Source organism: Nicotiana tabacum, chromosome 15, assembly GCF_000715075.1.
Source record: "Nicotiana tabacum cultivar K326 chromosome 15, ASM71507v2, whole genome shotgun sequence".
Lineage (NCBI taxonomy): Eukaryota > Viridiplantae > Streptophyta > Magnoliopsida > Solanales > Solanaceae > Nicotiana > Nicotiana tabacum.
Window position 1 is genome coordinate 73017408 of NC_134094.1, and position 15776 is coordinate 73033183.

The window sequence follows — 15776 nt, forward strand, 5'->3', positions numbered from 1 at the left end:
CTCCGAATAAAGATAATCAAATATGATCCAATACACCAAGTTTACCTGATATGACAATGATAGTTTCTCAGATAAATAAGGCAAATATCATAATATGTAACAAGACTCATGTATAAATATGATATAATATGATATGCATCAACTAGCATTTATATAAATGCCTTTACATGAGCCTAGAATGTCTATGCATGACGAACGCTCAACTTTACATTATCACCCGGTACCCATACATGTACCAATACGAGTCTCATTCTCTCAACACAATCCATGCACCCAGTACAAATCTATGTACTTACACTCTCAGGGCCCAATGTAGCATAGGTTATCACCTAACTCTAGAGGGAGGGATCCCAATCCAAGTGTGTAGTCTCAGTCGAGTATGATATGCTCAATAGCTCCCGCAGGGACAACTCACGTGCCATAACAGTGTCAATATCACAATAACCGCACGCCAAAAATCTTGTGCCATAATCATCTCGATTTCACGGATAATTCACATGGCACAACCTCACTTCATATCAAGTATCCAGATTTTAAGATATGTCCCTATGCACAAGAAATAATATATATGGAATGGACCAGGACGTAGATAACAAATATGTGAATATGTTCATGAATATTGGGTGTGACTATATCTAATCATGTGGCTCAACATGGCGAATATAACTCACTGTACCCAATCAACAAATAATAAAGCCTAAGAATAGTCTCTAACATGTGTAATAATAGTCACATAGTCACAAAATCATAAATTAAATAAGGCAAGTATAAGATTACCGCTAATTGTAAAGCTCCACGTAGCAAAAGTACCATATCAAGTCTGAATTAACAAGTTGTAGGTCTAGGGACAGATTCTATCATAATTAAGATTAGACATGTATTCATTAAGTGTGCAAATAATTCGCATAACTCAAACAAGGCATAGTGTAGGCTTAAGTCTATCCGGACATGGTCAAAATCCAAGCGCACGCATATATGCTCGTCACCTCGCATAAACATAGCTCCCAAATCAATCAACTAATAGCACATAAATCACCTTTGAGGAAAATTCCCTCTTAACAAGGCTAGACAATAGACTTACCTCTTCTCGAAATACTTTAATCTTCCAAAAACCCTTTTCTTTTGAAATGTACCACCAAACGACTCGTATCTAGTCAAATATGTTGACATAAGGTATTGTAAGATATAGGAATCAACCTTGGATCATAAAGGTTCAATATTTACTTAATTTATAAAAGTCAATAAAAAGTTAACCTCGGGCCCGCATGCTAAAAATCCAAAATTAATCGAAGATCAAGATTGTCCATAACACTACAAGTCCAAATATATATTTATTCTCAAATCAGACTTCAATTTCATGATCAAATCAAAATATTACTTTTCAACTTTTTTCTCCAAAACTCGCATTTTCTCTTTAAATTCCTTGATTTATAAGCTTAAATCCATAAATAATCATGATAATTCAAAAGTAGGTTAAGATTACTTATCACTTGGACTAGGGGTGAAAATATCTTCAAAATCGCCTCTCCTCCGAGCGAGCGCTTCAAAAATAGAATAAAAATGACCAATTCCTGACTTCAGCATATAATATCACTGGCCCTTTTTTTTACGATCATGAAATAGCTCTTGCAATTGGGAAGCATGACAGTTCAAGCCTCTTACGCGATCGCAGCAGATTCCTTGCGGCCGCGTTGGCCAACTGGCCAGGTCTCCCCTTTCCACTACACGAACACAGTTACACTAATGCGATCGTGATTAATGCCTAGATCCTCTTTCGCGATAATGGAGCATCACTAGCGATCGCGGTTAACAAATTTCTCTGGCCATTTCTTCTACGCGATGTGGCTCATGACCGCGATCGTGATGCGTTTCTGAGCATCAGCTAACCAGCAACAGTTGCAAAACACTCTGAAATAGTCTGAAACTTTCTTGAACCTCACCGAGGCTCCGGAAACCCATCTAATCATTCTAACAAGTGCATATACCTCATACAAAAAATTTGAAAGGTTCAAAACACGAATAACAACTTCGAAACCACGAATCAAAGATCAAACCATGTATCTTAACTTTCAAACTTCCAACTTCGTTGAACGCGTTCGGGTCATACTTAGACCTTTCGCATTATAATTAAATTTTGCACACAAGTTCCATTCAACAATACGAACCTATCTTCAGTCCCGGAACAACAATCGAAATTCGATAACATCAAAATCAACTATTGGTAAAATTTAAGAACTCTCCTATTTTTCAAATTGTCAACACCCAACAAATAGAGACAAAACCTTTTAGGAACATCCAAAACCAAATTCGAACATATGCACGATTCAAAAATCATCATATGAATCTGTTGGAACCCTAAAAATTCGATTCCGAGATCGTTCACCCAAAAGTCAAACATTAGTAAACTTTTACAACTTAAGGCCTTCTGAAATAGAACCAAGTATTCCAATCGCTCTCGAACCTTTTGCAACCAAAATCAATTATATGCGCAAGTCATAAATATCAAATAAGCCCAGTCAAGATCTCGATCACAGAATAAAATGCTAGAACTCTAAATGAACGGTCTCGTTACAAGTTTAGGCCTAACTCAGAGACATAAACATATTCACTATTCATATAAAATTCATTTTGACTTTTACATATTTGATGTTTATCAACTTCTACATCATTATGGTCATTTCATATATTTCAATTTTTAATCGTCCTTCATTTATTTGTAAATGTTACAAACAACTTAACTTCAACCTTGTTACCATGTCAGCGTGACAAATTGGTGTCTGAGGACAATTCTACTAGGTAACCAAAGAACTCGTTACATGCTAAATAAAAATATATTACTTAGAAGAAAAAAATAGGGAAGAAATGAGTGAATAGCCACTGGTTAGATCACTCATTAAAATTTAGCTATCATCTCAAATTTGGCCACTTTGTAATCAATTAAATAAGAAACCATAAACTAATCACGGAAAATTGAAGACAAATAGCAAAAGGGAAAAACCCCAGTGACCGAGCGACTAAGCGACACACTGCTTAGCTCCATTGCTTACAGATCTAATCTACCAGTGGCAAATATATAAGAAAATCATCGTCGAATCATTTGTTTAAAAAACACTCTTAAATATAAAAGTAAACGGTAAACAAAAAATTCTCCCTTTTATCTTTTTATCTTGAAATGTGGCAATACAAAACTCCATTAATAATATTGTAGCTTGATCCGTTCAAACTCCAACATACTTTTGAGGAGTTGTGAACAACCACAGTTCAAACTCCAGCTTTTTGAACTCTCATAATTTAAAACTCCGTGAAAAATTCTATTAGAGATTCACCCAGTAAAAGTTCCGAACTCTAGCACACTATGCCAGAGCTTTTTCGTATTTTAATTGTTATTTAAATTTTATTTCTGCATTAAAAAATAATAATTTCTCAATTATATTTTAAATAGTGCCTACACATTAACAACCAATCCAAATATTTTTTTATTTCGCAAATAGGCATGCTAGATCATATATTTATGGAAATTTTACCTGAAAATTCCTCTTTAAATTTAAACCCTAACAATCATTCATTGGTTTCACACTTTAACAATCTAAGCATGAAAATTTGTTTGAATTTCAAATCCCAAGAAGAATTCATGGGTTTTAGAATGATGAACGTTGTCGGCTCTTGCTCTTCCTGCTACTGATGAACTATTTTTCGTTGCCCGAAGAAGCAACAAGAAGACGATGACCGTTAATCAGCACATGATGCTCTTTCTTTATGTAGTGCTCAAAGACGTACAAATTGCTTTATAGGTGACTGTAGTTAAATCTTCATTTTCAGAACTAGCAGATTTTACCCAACTCCAGTATAAGGTACTGGACTAGTTTCAAAAGTCGGTTTCTTATATTTACAGAGAAGGGTCCTTTTTTAAGGTTCTAAAGTCTGGCAGTCTAGCACCATATGTTGAAGTTTCACTCTTACAAGTTCCAAACTCCAACATACGATGTTGGAGTTACACATACACGGGAACTTTAAACTCCAAAAATAATTTCTTTAGTTTAAACTTATAAATATTCAACCGTTCTTGGAATTTTCAGTATTTTAGCTAGGAATATTTTAGTCCAAATATTTTCTTCGTATATCAAATAATGGCTAAATGCTAATTGCTTTTTAAATACCTGAAGTACACAAATAATCCTCAAAGTGGATGGTCTTTACTTGTCTCATGGGCACAACTTCAAGCTTAACAAGTGCTGTCCCTCACTTGTTCCATGGGCAACACTTCTAGCTTTTGACCATGAAGTTCTAAGCATAAAACAAGCGGGAGTCAAAAGTCAACAACTCCCTTGAACTCCTACTCCTACTGAGCTTTAAGCAGGTTTTTCCCTTAAGTTCTATGAGCAAAGAATTAATTTTATTGAGTAAGACAAATTGTTTAAACTTCAGAATAACAGGAATAGATTGCAAAGATAAACAACTAATTAACTACTAAAAAATTGAGCAAATTTTGTTGCAGCACACAGGGATTCTGTACCTTCTATAGTGGAATATAAAGATTGAAGAAGCCTCCGAAGAAAGAAAAAAAATGACAGGATAAACTGCAAAAAAATCTTGGAACTCAAGAACTTCTTGACATGAGTGTAGCCAAAAGTTTAAGCTCCAATTTTCTCAATGTTTTCTGAGACAGTTTTCATCCTTGGTCGAATATCTGGATCTGCCTCGGTGCATGCAAGAGCTACATGAAATACAGCAAGTACTTCTTTCTTAGCATGGATTTCCTGAAGCAACATTGGTTCCACCATGTCTGATAGTGGATTTTGCTCCTCAAATCCCTTTCTTACCCATCTTACAAGATCTGGAACTTCTGTTGAAGTGGAAGTTGTGGGAATTGAGAGGTCAGGAGACTTTCCGGTTAGCAGTTCAAGCAAGACAACCCCGAACGAGTAGACATCCCATTTTTGTGTAGGTCTGTTACCAGGGATTCGAGCTTCTGGTGCTCGATAGTTGTTGGGTCGATCTGGTTGAGCAGGCTTCAAGTAAGGAAGAGCTCCACCCATAAAGCCACCAGAAGAGGAGGGGTTGTTTCCCGTGATATTGATCAACCGATTGAGGCCAAAATCAGAGACATATGGCTGCAGTTCATTATCAAGGAGAATGTTGGATGGTTTGATGTCTCCATGCACAAATTTCCTTGGGCTACACTCATGGAGATAAGCTAAACCTCTCGCTGTTCCCTTGGCAATTTTCAGTCTCGTTGACCAGGTTAAGCTCGGCGATGGTTGCCCATTTCTCCCTGTATAAAGGCAAACCAGAGTTTCAATCACAACATTTCCAACACTATAACAAATAAGATACAAGTTAATAACTTTTCAGCTCAATATTAACATTACACTAGAGGCAAATCGTCATTCATATTAACTCGGTTATGCACAATCTGTTTGAGCATGAAATAACTGTTGCTACATTGATAACTTCAGACTTACCACATGGCAATTCAATTCAGAAGCAGAGATAAAGGAAGAGAAGAAAAGGAACAAAGTCCTTAACTTCTTCAGAATGCAAAAGGAAATATTGTACTGTCAAATTCCAGTTGCATAATCTTGAAAGTGTATATTAAGAAACCAGGAATTTCGGGTACCATATAACCAATGATTAAGAAGTATATATGGCTTTACCGAAGAAGAACCAAATATGTTGTCAGAAAGCAAGCACTTACTACTGGGTAGCAGTTGTGTTACCCATTCATAGTTACAAGTATATAGAGTAGTGGAGTAGATATTCGATAAATGTAACAACAATTTGTGTCAGGGCAAAAATCTAAATTAAAAAGATGAACATCGATGCAGCTATACCAGCAGCAACAGTGCAAAAGTCACATGCAGAACACTGATTTTGGAATCCACCTCAAGGAAGAAGTCCCATTTCATACTGGATGGTAGTTACCAGACCAGATAACTACACATTCTGGTAGTCCCCAATTTCCCTCTACCAGATTCTGTATGATGTCAATATCTGATTATTGCATCTGCAGTAAATACTGCAAGTCTGCATAGCTGGATCATTACCATGTTAATACGCTGTGGCGTGCTTTATATGTCCATTAAATGGATGGCAAATATTAGGCTCTTGATCTACCCTTTATGCAGATAACTTTTTTCATATGAGATGCATTATAGAAGACTTCCTTATCAGCTGATACAATTAGGCTTAAATCCTAAGCATAGTATCAAGTCACAAACAATAATCATCCTCACTCAAGGATTGCACAAGCACACATGGGACTCTTTCAAGATAAAACTATTATTAGATGGCATGTGTCTACATCACACCCTTTGAGGTGCGGCCCTTCCCCGGACCCTGCGTGAACGCGGGATACTTTGTGCACCGGGCTGCCCTTGCAATAGCTAATAGTCATTATTTCATGACCACGCATATATTAAGCAGTTATACGAGTGAATAAATACTTGAACATCCCAAGCTCCTAACTAATCTACTACCAAAGATTCTTTTTCTGTTTTTCCAATTCTTAAAGAGTGATCAATAACTAAAACACGAATTCATTATTTTAGTTTGCTCATGAGTTTATCATGCTACTAATGGTAAGAATATAGTATACCCCAATGTTCCGAACATGGATGCATTAGATCATTCTTTCAAAATGATGTAATATCTACTACACAAACAAAATTGAAGAAGTTTTAATATTATGAAAAGCTCACCGTGAAGGGCAGAAGTCAAGCTTCCATTAGAAATGAAATCACTAATGAGAAGCTTCTCGTCAGGAGCCCAATAATAAGCTCTTAATTTCACGACATTAGGATGCTTAACCCTTCCGATCGCCTGAATCTCAGCCACAAACTCCTTATATCTCTGTTCCCCACCTTCCCCCAATCTCCTCACTGCCACAGGAATACCATTCCCGAGCACAACCTTGTACACTATCCCCAATCCACTCTTTCCCAAGACATAAGCAGAAGCCCGCAACAGTTCATCAAGTTCAAAGTTAAAACCTTTATCAATAGCCACAAGATCGCCCTCGCCACCACTAACACCACCACTAGCTCCACCACCGCCTCCCTTCTCAGACTCAACTTCCGATTCATTATTCGGAAATCCACTAATGCAAGGGAAATCACAGAACATTCTCTTCTCATTCCCACCAAATTTCCCTTTTCCAGTACAACTACAACCACCAGAGTCTTTCTTTTTCCAATACAAGTAAATAATCACCAGACCAATAAATGCCACTCCAAATGCATCAGCCAAACAGATCAATATAATAAATCCCGGTTTTAACCCCTTACGTGAATTAGTCCCCTCATTACTAGATGAACCCTGAACTTCTGATGAATTGTTTGAACTATTTTTACAGCTCTTTTGCAAAGGAAATCCACATAACATAGGATTATTCAAAAATGCCGTTGGACCTTGATTTGCAAATGAACCAGTCTGAGGAATTTCACCAGATAAATTATTATTCCTTAGATCAAAACTAACAGTTAAAGGCAAATCACCTACAGATTTTGGGATTCTTCCACTGAAATGATTGAAAGAAAGATTCAAAGTTCCAGAGAGTGACTTCAATTCACCAATATCTTCAGGAATCGACCCATTAAACGAATTCGACGAAAGATCAAGTTGCTCCAAATTCGCCAGCTCCGGGAACACCCCCACCGGAATCTCACCGGAAAATTTATTCCGAGCAAGAATCAACCTCTGTAACTGCCGGCAGTTACGGAGATACTTCGAGAAAGTTCCAGAAAGTGAATTATTCGAAAGGTCCAAATTTTGAAGACGAGGGAGATTACAAATAGAGGGCGGAAGTTGACCGGAGATATTATTATCATACAGAAAAATACTATGAAGTGACGTGGCATTAAAGAGAGGGTCAGGGATAGAACCGTAAATATTATTTCCATGAAGATTGAGTCGCCGGAGATACACTAAGGTCCCCAGCTCCGACGGTAAGTATCCCCGGAGATTCTTGCCGGAGACAGTAACCCCAACGACACGTGGCTCTGAAGAACCAGAAATGTTAGCACATGAAATGCCTGTCCAACGACAAGGAGAGTCATCGTTTTCGTTCCAGTCGGAGAAAACAGTGCCGCCGCCGTCATCCATCGCGGATTTCAGAGACAAAAGGGAAAGTCCGTCGGCAGTTAGAGAAACCCCGGTGTGCATAAAAAGCTGAAAATTCAGCAAACAAAGAAACAAAACGGATATTCTCAACATGGCTTGTTGGGATTAGTGCTTACAGAACCCAAAAACTTTAAAGTAAGCAGATCTTTTTTTTCCAAAAGAAAACAAATGTGAATCCTTTTGTACTATAGTAACACTCTTTTTTTTTTTTTTTTTTAATATCGTAAAGAGAGAACGTTAACGTGTTCGAAATTCCACTTCCTCTGTTTCACTCTTTTCACAAAGTTTTAGTACGAAAAGATTCCCTCGTCTTTTTTTAGGGGAAGAGAAATGGGGTGGTTTTGAACGGAGGAGAAAGGAGGTCAGCAGTGGCGGAGGAGAGTGACAATGAAGATAGGGGAAGTTGGGAGGTATTAAGTACGAGAAAGAGACATTGCGGGAGTAGTTTGATTACAGGAGGGAAGGGGTCCACTTCGCGCCCTTCCTAACTGAAGTAGTAGAATTAAAGCAATGTCGTATATTTCAGATTTTTATAATCCGAGTTAGTAAGAGTTAGGAAGAGAAATTTTACCTACATATGATATTTTGTAGAATCAAGTTACTACATAGTAGAGGAAGTAGGACTTTGTGGTCATTTATAATATTAAAATTAAGAAAGTGTCTTTTTTTTTTTAATCTCTTATGTTTAAAAGATGGATATCTTATGTATAAAGGCAAATATCTCACAACAACAATAACAAAGACCCAGTGTATTCCCACAAGTGGGGTATGAGGAGGTTAAGATATACGCAGCCTTACCCCAACTCTAGACGGGCAAAGAAGTTGTTTCCGATAGACCACTGATAACAAGTAATAACAATACAAGATATTTAGAAAACTTAGACTAAGATAGCAAAATACAAGATAAAAGAAGCACTGATAACAAGTAATACAATACAAGATATGTAGTAATAGCCATCTAAGAATAAAATAATAACATACTAACACTAATACTGCTGAAACAAGGAAGAGAAGGGGAAATACTCGACTTCCTATAAAGGCAAATCTCTAAGGTGTAAAAAAAATAGGAACATAAACCTAAAATCAAGTTTATAATGACCCACAAAACCATTTGACCCTCCATGTTTTTTCAAATACATACTATTGTTAGGATTAAAAGATTGGTAAATGAAAAATGGAGGGAAGAAAATGGAGGAAAAGTGAGCTCCCTTTTGCTTTGGAAAGAGCAAGTGTCCTTCGTTGGTGGTGGAAAGAAAATGGACTGTGTTTGTATTGAAAACGCACTTCCTTCGGTGTTAAATGGGTTGGAAGGAAAGTAAGTCTCGTGCCGTCGTCGCTCGCTCGCTCGGTTTCGGCTTCAGTCAAAGATTGATTGATTAATCTTTTTGGACAAAATTTCTTTCAATTATTTAATTAATTAACGAAAATTCAACCCGGAATAACCCAGGACCCATGACACCGGTCCGTTTCTTTTCCGGATTATTTTAAATCCTTTTTTCCGAAATATTTTAAACGAAAAATGTTCTCACCTGTTCCAACAGCCATGGCTGTTTCTCAAAGGTTGCAAAATTTTCATAAATAGTGCCAGAAAATGGCTATAAATATGCCTTGATCCCAAAATCTTTCCTTACGAAATTTTCTAAGCTTCTTCTGCACAATTAAAACTCTAGTGTGGTTTACAACCTTCGAGTGGTTCGCTGTTTCACCGGCGTTTTTGGTACCAACACTCTGGTGAGTTAAATCATTCTATCCTAGGAGGATAATATTCCAATACCTTGGGTACTTGAGGGGAATAATTTCCTTAAGGACACACTGTACATTTAGTGGGCTCGATTCTATTCCGAAATTATTTTCAAATTTAGCTTCATTATTTCGACATTCTGTTGCTGCTAATTTTCTGTTTCTGGTTTCTGTTTCAGAAAATTTACTGTTTTATTATTTATTATAGTAATACAGATTGACTAACAATCTTAAGGAAAATATTTTTTATTGTAATTTGTATTCTGTTTTTGGAGATTAAAACCCGTGTGGTTTTCTAATCCTTCTGAAATTTTCTATTTCTGATTTGAAGATATAAAAACTTCATCTGAGTATTAAAATTCAGAAACGATTTGAAGAACATAAAAACTTCATCATTTTCTGTGAAACAGTATATAAAAACTTTGATTTTTATTTATTAAACGTACTGTTTATCATTAATTACAGTACTGTTTACTGTTCTATTTTTTGCCATTAATTGAACTCTTCTGTTGTCTTCTGTGAAAAATGGAAATTGATAATGAAAATCCTTCTGCGAGTGTTGCGGCAACGACGATAGCCTCGTCAAGCCGAACTGTTGTGCCACCGGCTAAGAAATCGGGAAAAGTTTCTTTAGCCAAGTTCAAAGGATGGCAACAAAGGGTGTTCTTCTGGCTTACCACACTTGGTATGCAGAAGTTCACTAGTGAAGACCTTTCATTGCCTGCCGCTGACATGCCGGACAATGAGAAGTTGATGATTGTTGAGGTGTGGAAACAGACAGACTTTCTTTGCAAAGGCTACATCCTAAGTGTTTTGGAGGATGACTTGTACAATATCTACAATGCTATGAATACTTCGAAAGAATTATGGGACGCACTTGAAAAGAAGTACAAGGCTGAAGATGCATGCTTGAAAAATTTTGTGGTTGCCAAGTTTCTAGACTATAAAATGATAGACAGCAAAATCGTTGGAACCCAAGTTTAGACCTTCAACTTATTTTTCACGACCTTATTGCTGAAGGTATGGTAGTGAATGAAGCATTTTAAGTTGTTGCAATGATTGAAAAATTGCCTCATTCGTGGAGAGATTTCAAAAACTATCTAAAGCACAAGCGCAAAGAAATGAAGTTGGAAGATCTTGTGATTCGTCTCAAGATTGAGGAAGACAACAAAATAGCCAAGAAGAAGTCTCATGGAAATTCAACAATTATGGGAGCTAATATCGTTGAGGAAACTGCTCCAAAAAGTAAGAAGAGGAAGAGGTCTTCTGGACAGACTAAGGAGCAGAACAAGAAAAAATTCAAGGGCAACTACTACAATTGCAGAAAAGCTAGTCACAAAGCCCTTAATTGTCGTCTCCCGAAAAAGGATAAAACAAAGGGACATGCCAACATAGTGGAGAAGAATGATAACATTGATGATCTGTGTGCAATGCTTTCGGAATGCAACCTAGTTGGAAATCCGAAAGAGTGGTGGATTGACTCTGGAGCCACTCGATATATTTGTGTTGTGAAAGAAATATTTGAAACTTACTCTACTGATGGTCCCAAAGAAGAGCTGTGAAATGGAAAATACTGCAATAGCCAAGATTGAGGGTTATGAGAAGATATTCCCGAAGATGACTTCCGGCAAGGTGTTAACGCTCAACAACGTTCTTCATGTTCCTACTATTAAGAAGAATTTAGTTTCAACTTATTTACTTGTTAAGAATGCATTTAAATGTGTATTTGTATCTGACAAAGTTATTGTAAGCAAGAATAAAATGTATGTTGGAAAGGGCTACCTCACAGAGGGCCTTTCCAAACTCAATGTAATGGTTGTTGACAGTATTAATAAAATTGCAACTTTTTCTTATTTATTGGAGTCAAATTTGTGGCATATTCGTTTAGGACATGTCAATTATAAAACCTTGCTTAGAAGTATTGCCTAAATTCGAGTGTAATAAATCAAAATGTCAAATATGTGTTGAATCTAAGTTTGTAAAATATCCTTATAAGTCTGTTGAAAGGAATTCAAATCCTTTAGACTTAATTCATACTGACATTTATGATATGAAGTCGACACCATCTCGAGGTGGAAAAAAATATTTTATAACTTTTATTGATGATTGTACTCGATATTGTTATGTTTATTTGCTTAATAGTAAGGATAAAGCAATTGAAGCATTTAAGCAATACAAGAATGAACTGGAGAATCAATTGAATAGAAAGATCAAAATGATTAGAAGTGATAGGGGTGGAGAATACGAATCTCCGATTGTAGAAATATGTTCAAAATATATCCATCAAACTACTGCCCCTTACATACCTCAATCCAATGGAATTGTGGAAAGAAAAAATCGGACACTAAAGAAAATAATAAATTCTTTATTAATAAGTTCTGGCTTACCGTAAAGTTTGTGGGGGAAGCTATCCTTACAGCTAACCGAATACTCAACATAGTACCCCATAGCAAAATGCAATCTATTCCATATGAAAAATAGAAAGGAAGAAAAATCCAACTTGAAATATTTTAAAGTGTGTAGGTGTTTAGCAAAGGTACAAGTTCCTTTATCAAAAAGTGTAAAAATCGGACCAAAAACTATAGATTGTGTTTTTATTGGATATGCTACAAACAGTAAAGCATGTCAGTTTTTGGTTCATAAATCTGATAATCCCAAAATTCATGTTAATACAGTAATTGAATCAAATAATGTTGAATTCTTTGAAAGCATCTATCCGTATAAAATTGAATGTGAGTCGTTAAGTGAAAGACTTAAATGACCATGGGAAGAACCAAAGGAAAATACTCAAAGTGAAGAGGATCCAAGGCGTAGAAAATGTCAAATAACATCTACTTCTTTTGGATCAGATTTTGTGACATTTTTGCTTCAAAATGAGCCTCAAACTTTCAAAGCATCTATGTCATCTTCTGATTCAGCATTTTGGAAAGAGGTGGTCAATAGTGAGATTCAATCAATTTTGGATAACCATACATGGGAATTGGTTGATCTTCCTCCAGGAAATAAGCCTTTAGGTTCGAAATGGATCTTTAAGAGGAAAATGAAAGCTTATGGCACTATTGACAAATATAAGGCAAGACTTGTAGTCAAAGGTTATAGACAAAAGAAAGGCCTAGATTACTTTGACACTTACTCGCCAGTAACAAGAATAACATCTATTAGGGTGTTAGTGGCACTGGCGGCTGTGTATGGTCTTGAAATCTATCAAATGGATGTTAAAACAACTTTCTTAAATGGAGAATTGGAGGAAGAAATTTACAAGAACAACCTGAGGGTTTTGTGGTTCTGGGTAAAGAAAAGAAAGTGTGCAAACTTGTTAAGTCGCTTTATGGACTTAAACAAGCACCCAAACAATGGCATGCCAAATTTGACCAAACAATGTTGACAAGTGGGTTTAAAATCAACGAGTGTGACAAATGTGTTTATATTAAAAAAACTCCAGGTCATGAAGTCATTGTTTGTTTATATGTTGATAATGAGCAAAACTATGGCAGATATAAATGCTACTAAGCGTATGCTAGCTAGCAAATTCGGCATGAAGGACTTAGGAGTTGCTGATGTGATCTTAGGAATTAGAATTCACAAGACTCCACAAGGTCTAGCATTATCACAGTCCCACTATATTGAAAAAGTACTTGACAAGTTCAAGTATTTAAATTTTAAGATTGCCAAGACTCCAATTGACGTGAGTTATGCACTTCAAAAGAATGAAGGTGAAAGTGACTCACAACTGGACTATACAAGAGTATTGGAAAGTTTGATATATATCATGAATTGTACACGACCAGATATAGCATGTGCTATTAGTAAACTGAGTTGGTTTACAAGTAATCCCAATCAAATATATTGGATGGCAATGAAACGAGTTTTGGGGTATCTGAAACATACCCAAGATTATGCTCTGTATTATAACAAATATCCTTCCGTGATCGAGGGATATAGTGATGCAAATTGGATTATCGGATCTTCTGAAGTTAAATCCACAAGTGGATATATTTTCACAATTGGGGGTGGAGCAGTGTCTTGGAAATCATCCAAACAAACGTGCATCGCCCCTTCTATAATGGAATCTGAATTCATAGCTTTAGATAAGGCCGGTGAAGAAGCTGAATGGCTCCAGAATTTCTTGGAAGATATTCCATTTTGGCCCAAACCTTTGGCACCTATATGTATACATTGTAATAGTCAAGCGGAAATAGGCAGGGCAAGGAGCGTTATGTATAACGAAAAATCTCATCACATACGACGGAGACACAATACTGTTAGACAACTACTCTCTAGTGGTGTTATCACGATTGACTACGTAAAGTCAAGAGATAGCGTGTCGGATCCACTTACAAAAGGCCTATCTAGAGAGGCAGTTATGTCACGACCCAAAATCCTAACTTGTCATGATGTAACCTATCGACGGTACTAGGCAAGCCGATTCTCAAAAATACTTCCAATGTTTCACAAAAGATAAGTCGAAAGCTTTTAAATGATAGAGTTTTCATAAAAACAGGAGTTAAACTCAGAATACAGTGCGGAAAAATAGCCCCAAACATCGGGTGTCACCAAGTCATGAGCATCTAAACAACCAGTCTAAGAAACATTGTCTACAAGAGTCTGTGCCAAAATACCAATACAGAAAAGAAAAGATAGCAAGGAAGGAGATACAAGGACTGCGAGCGCCGGCAACTACCTCGTGAATCTCCGATACTCAACCACGCACAAGATCAACATCCTCCGTAACTAGAAACACCTGGATCTGCACACTAAGTGCAGGGTGTAACGTGAGTACAACCAACTCAGTAAGTAACAATAATAATTAAGGAACTGAAAGGTAGTGACGAGCTATACAAATACAGTTCATTTTAGTAATTTCAGCAATGAAAGTAGACATGTTTCAATTCCGGCAATTTAAGTCAAGTCAGTTACACATTACCAAGTTCAGGTAAAATCGGATACAATATTTTCCAGAAGTTTCAAAACAATGACATAAATCATCTAAGTCCAGCAACAAATGAAACAAGTGCAACCTCTCAGGGCAATAGTCCCTCAAGCTCTCTCAATAGCTCAACACTCGGCTCTCAGCCCTCAATACTCACACTCAATAGGTACTTGCGCTCACTGGGGGTGTACAGACTCCGGAGGGGCTCCTACAGCCCAAGCGCTATAATCAGCACGGACAACTCACGTGCTGCACGGACAACTCACATGTTATAGTATCATATCAAGATTCACACGGACAACTCACGTGCTACAATATCATATCAGAATCCGCACGGACAACTCACGTGCTATAATATAAATATCATGATCCGCACGGACAACTCACGTGCTATGGTATCATTACCTCACAAACAGGCTCTCGGCCTCACTCAGTCATCAACCTCTCTAGTCTCACTCACGGGCTCACAATAGGGAATCAGCCCAAAACAGAATGATATAATCTATCAACAGGGAATAACAGAGACTGGGGTATAATATACAAGTAATAGTACGACTGGGTACAAGTAACAATAAGCAAGAAGGTTCAAAGGTATCACGACCACTGGGGTCTTTACAACACCAACACATAGCCTAAGCATGATTTCTAGAATGATTCACTGTCAAATTTCTACAGCACAGAAAGGGCACATAGCTAACAACAAGCTTATTCAACTTTCCAGTTTCACGGAATAGACCAAGTCCCAATTTCCATGGTGCACGTCCACACGCTCGTCACCTAGCATGTGGGTCACCTCTAAAATACTCACATAATACAATAATTCGGGGTTTCATACCCTCAGGACCAGATTTAAAATTGTTACTTACCTCAAACCGCGCAAAACTCTACTCCGAAGTGCCTTTGCCTCTCGAATTGGTCTCCAAATGCCCCGAATCTAGCCACAAGCAGTACAATACAATTAATATAGGCTAAAGGAATCAATTCCATA

General features: G+C 37.0%; 1 protein-coding gene across 1 annotated transcript; it reads right to left on the reverse strand.

Moving 5' to 3' along the window:
- Positions 1–4373: 4373 nt before the first annotated feature.
- LOC107782087 (receptor protein kinase-like protein ZAR1) lies at positions 4374–8613 on the reverse strand. The gene is made up of 2 exons (XM_016602918.2): positions 6699–8613; positions 4374–5272 (listed from the first exon to the last, which is right to left on the reverse strand). The coding sequence occupies exons 1-2, from the start codon at positions 8209–8211 to the stop codon at positions 4632–4634; spliced, it is 2154 nt and encodes a 717-aa protein (XP_016458404.2). The 5' UTR covers positions 8212–8613; the 3' UTR covers positions 4374–4631.
- Between the last annotated feature and the right edge of the window lie 7163 nt (positions 8614–15776).

Coding starts and splice junctions, on each gene's coding strand:
- LOC107782087 (XM_016602918.2), bottom strand. CDS start 8,211: ATGTTGAGAATATCCGTTTTGTTTCTTTGTTTGCTGAATTTTCAGCTT. Junction 5,273..6,698: donor CTTGACTTCTGCCCTTCACG/GTGAGCTTTTCA, acceptor GCCTTTATACAG/GGAGAAATGGGCAACCATCG.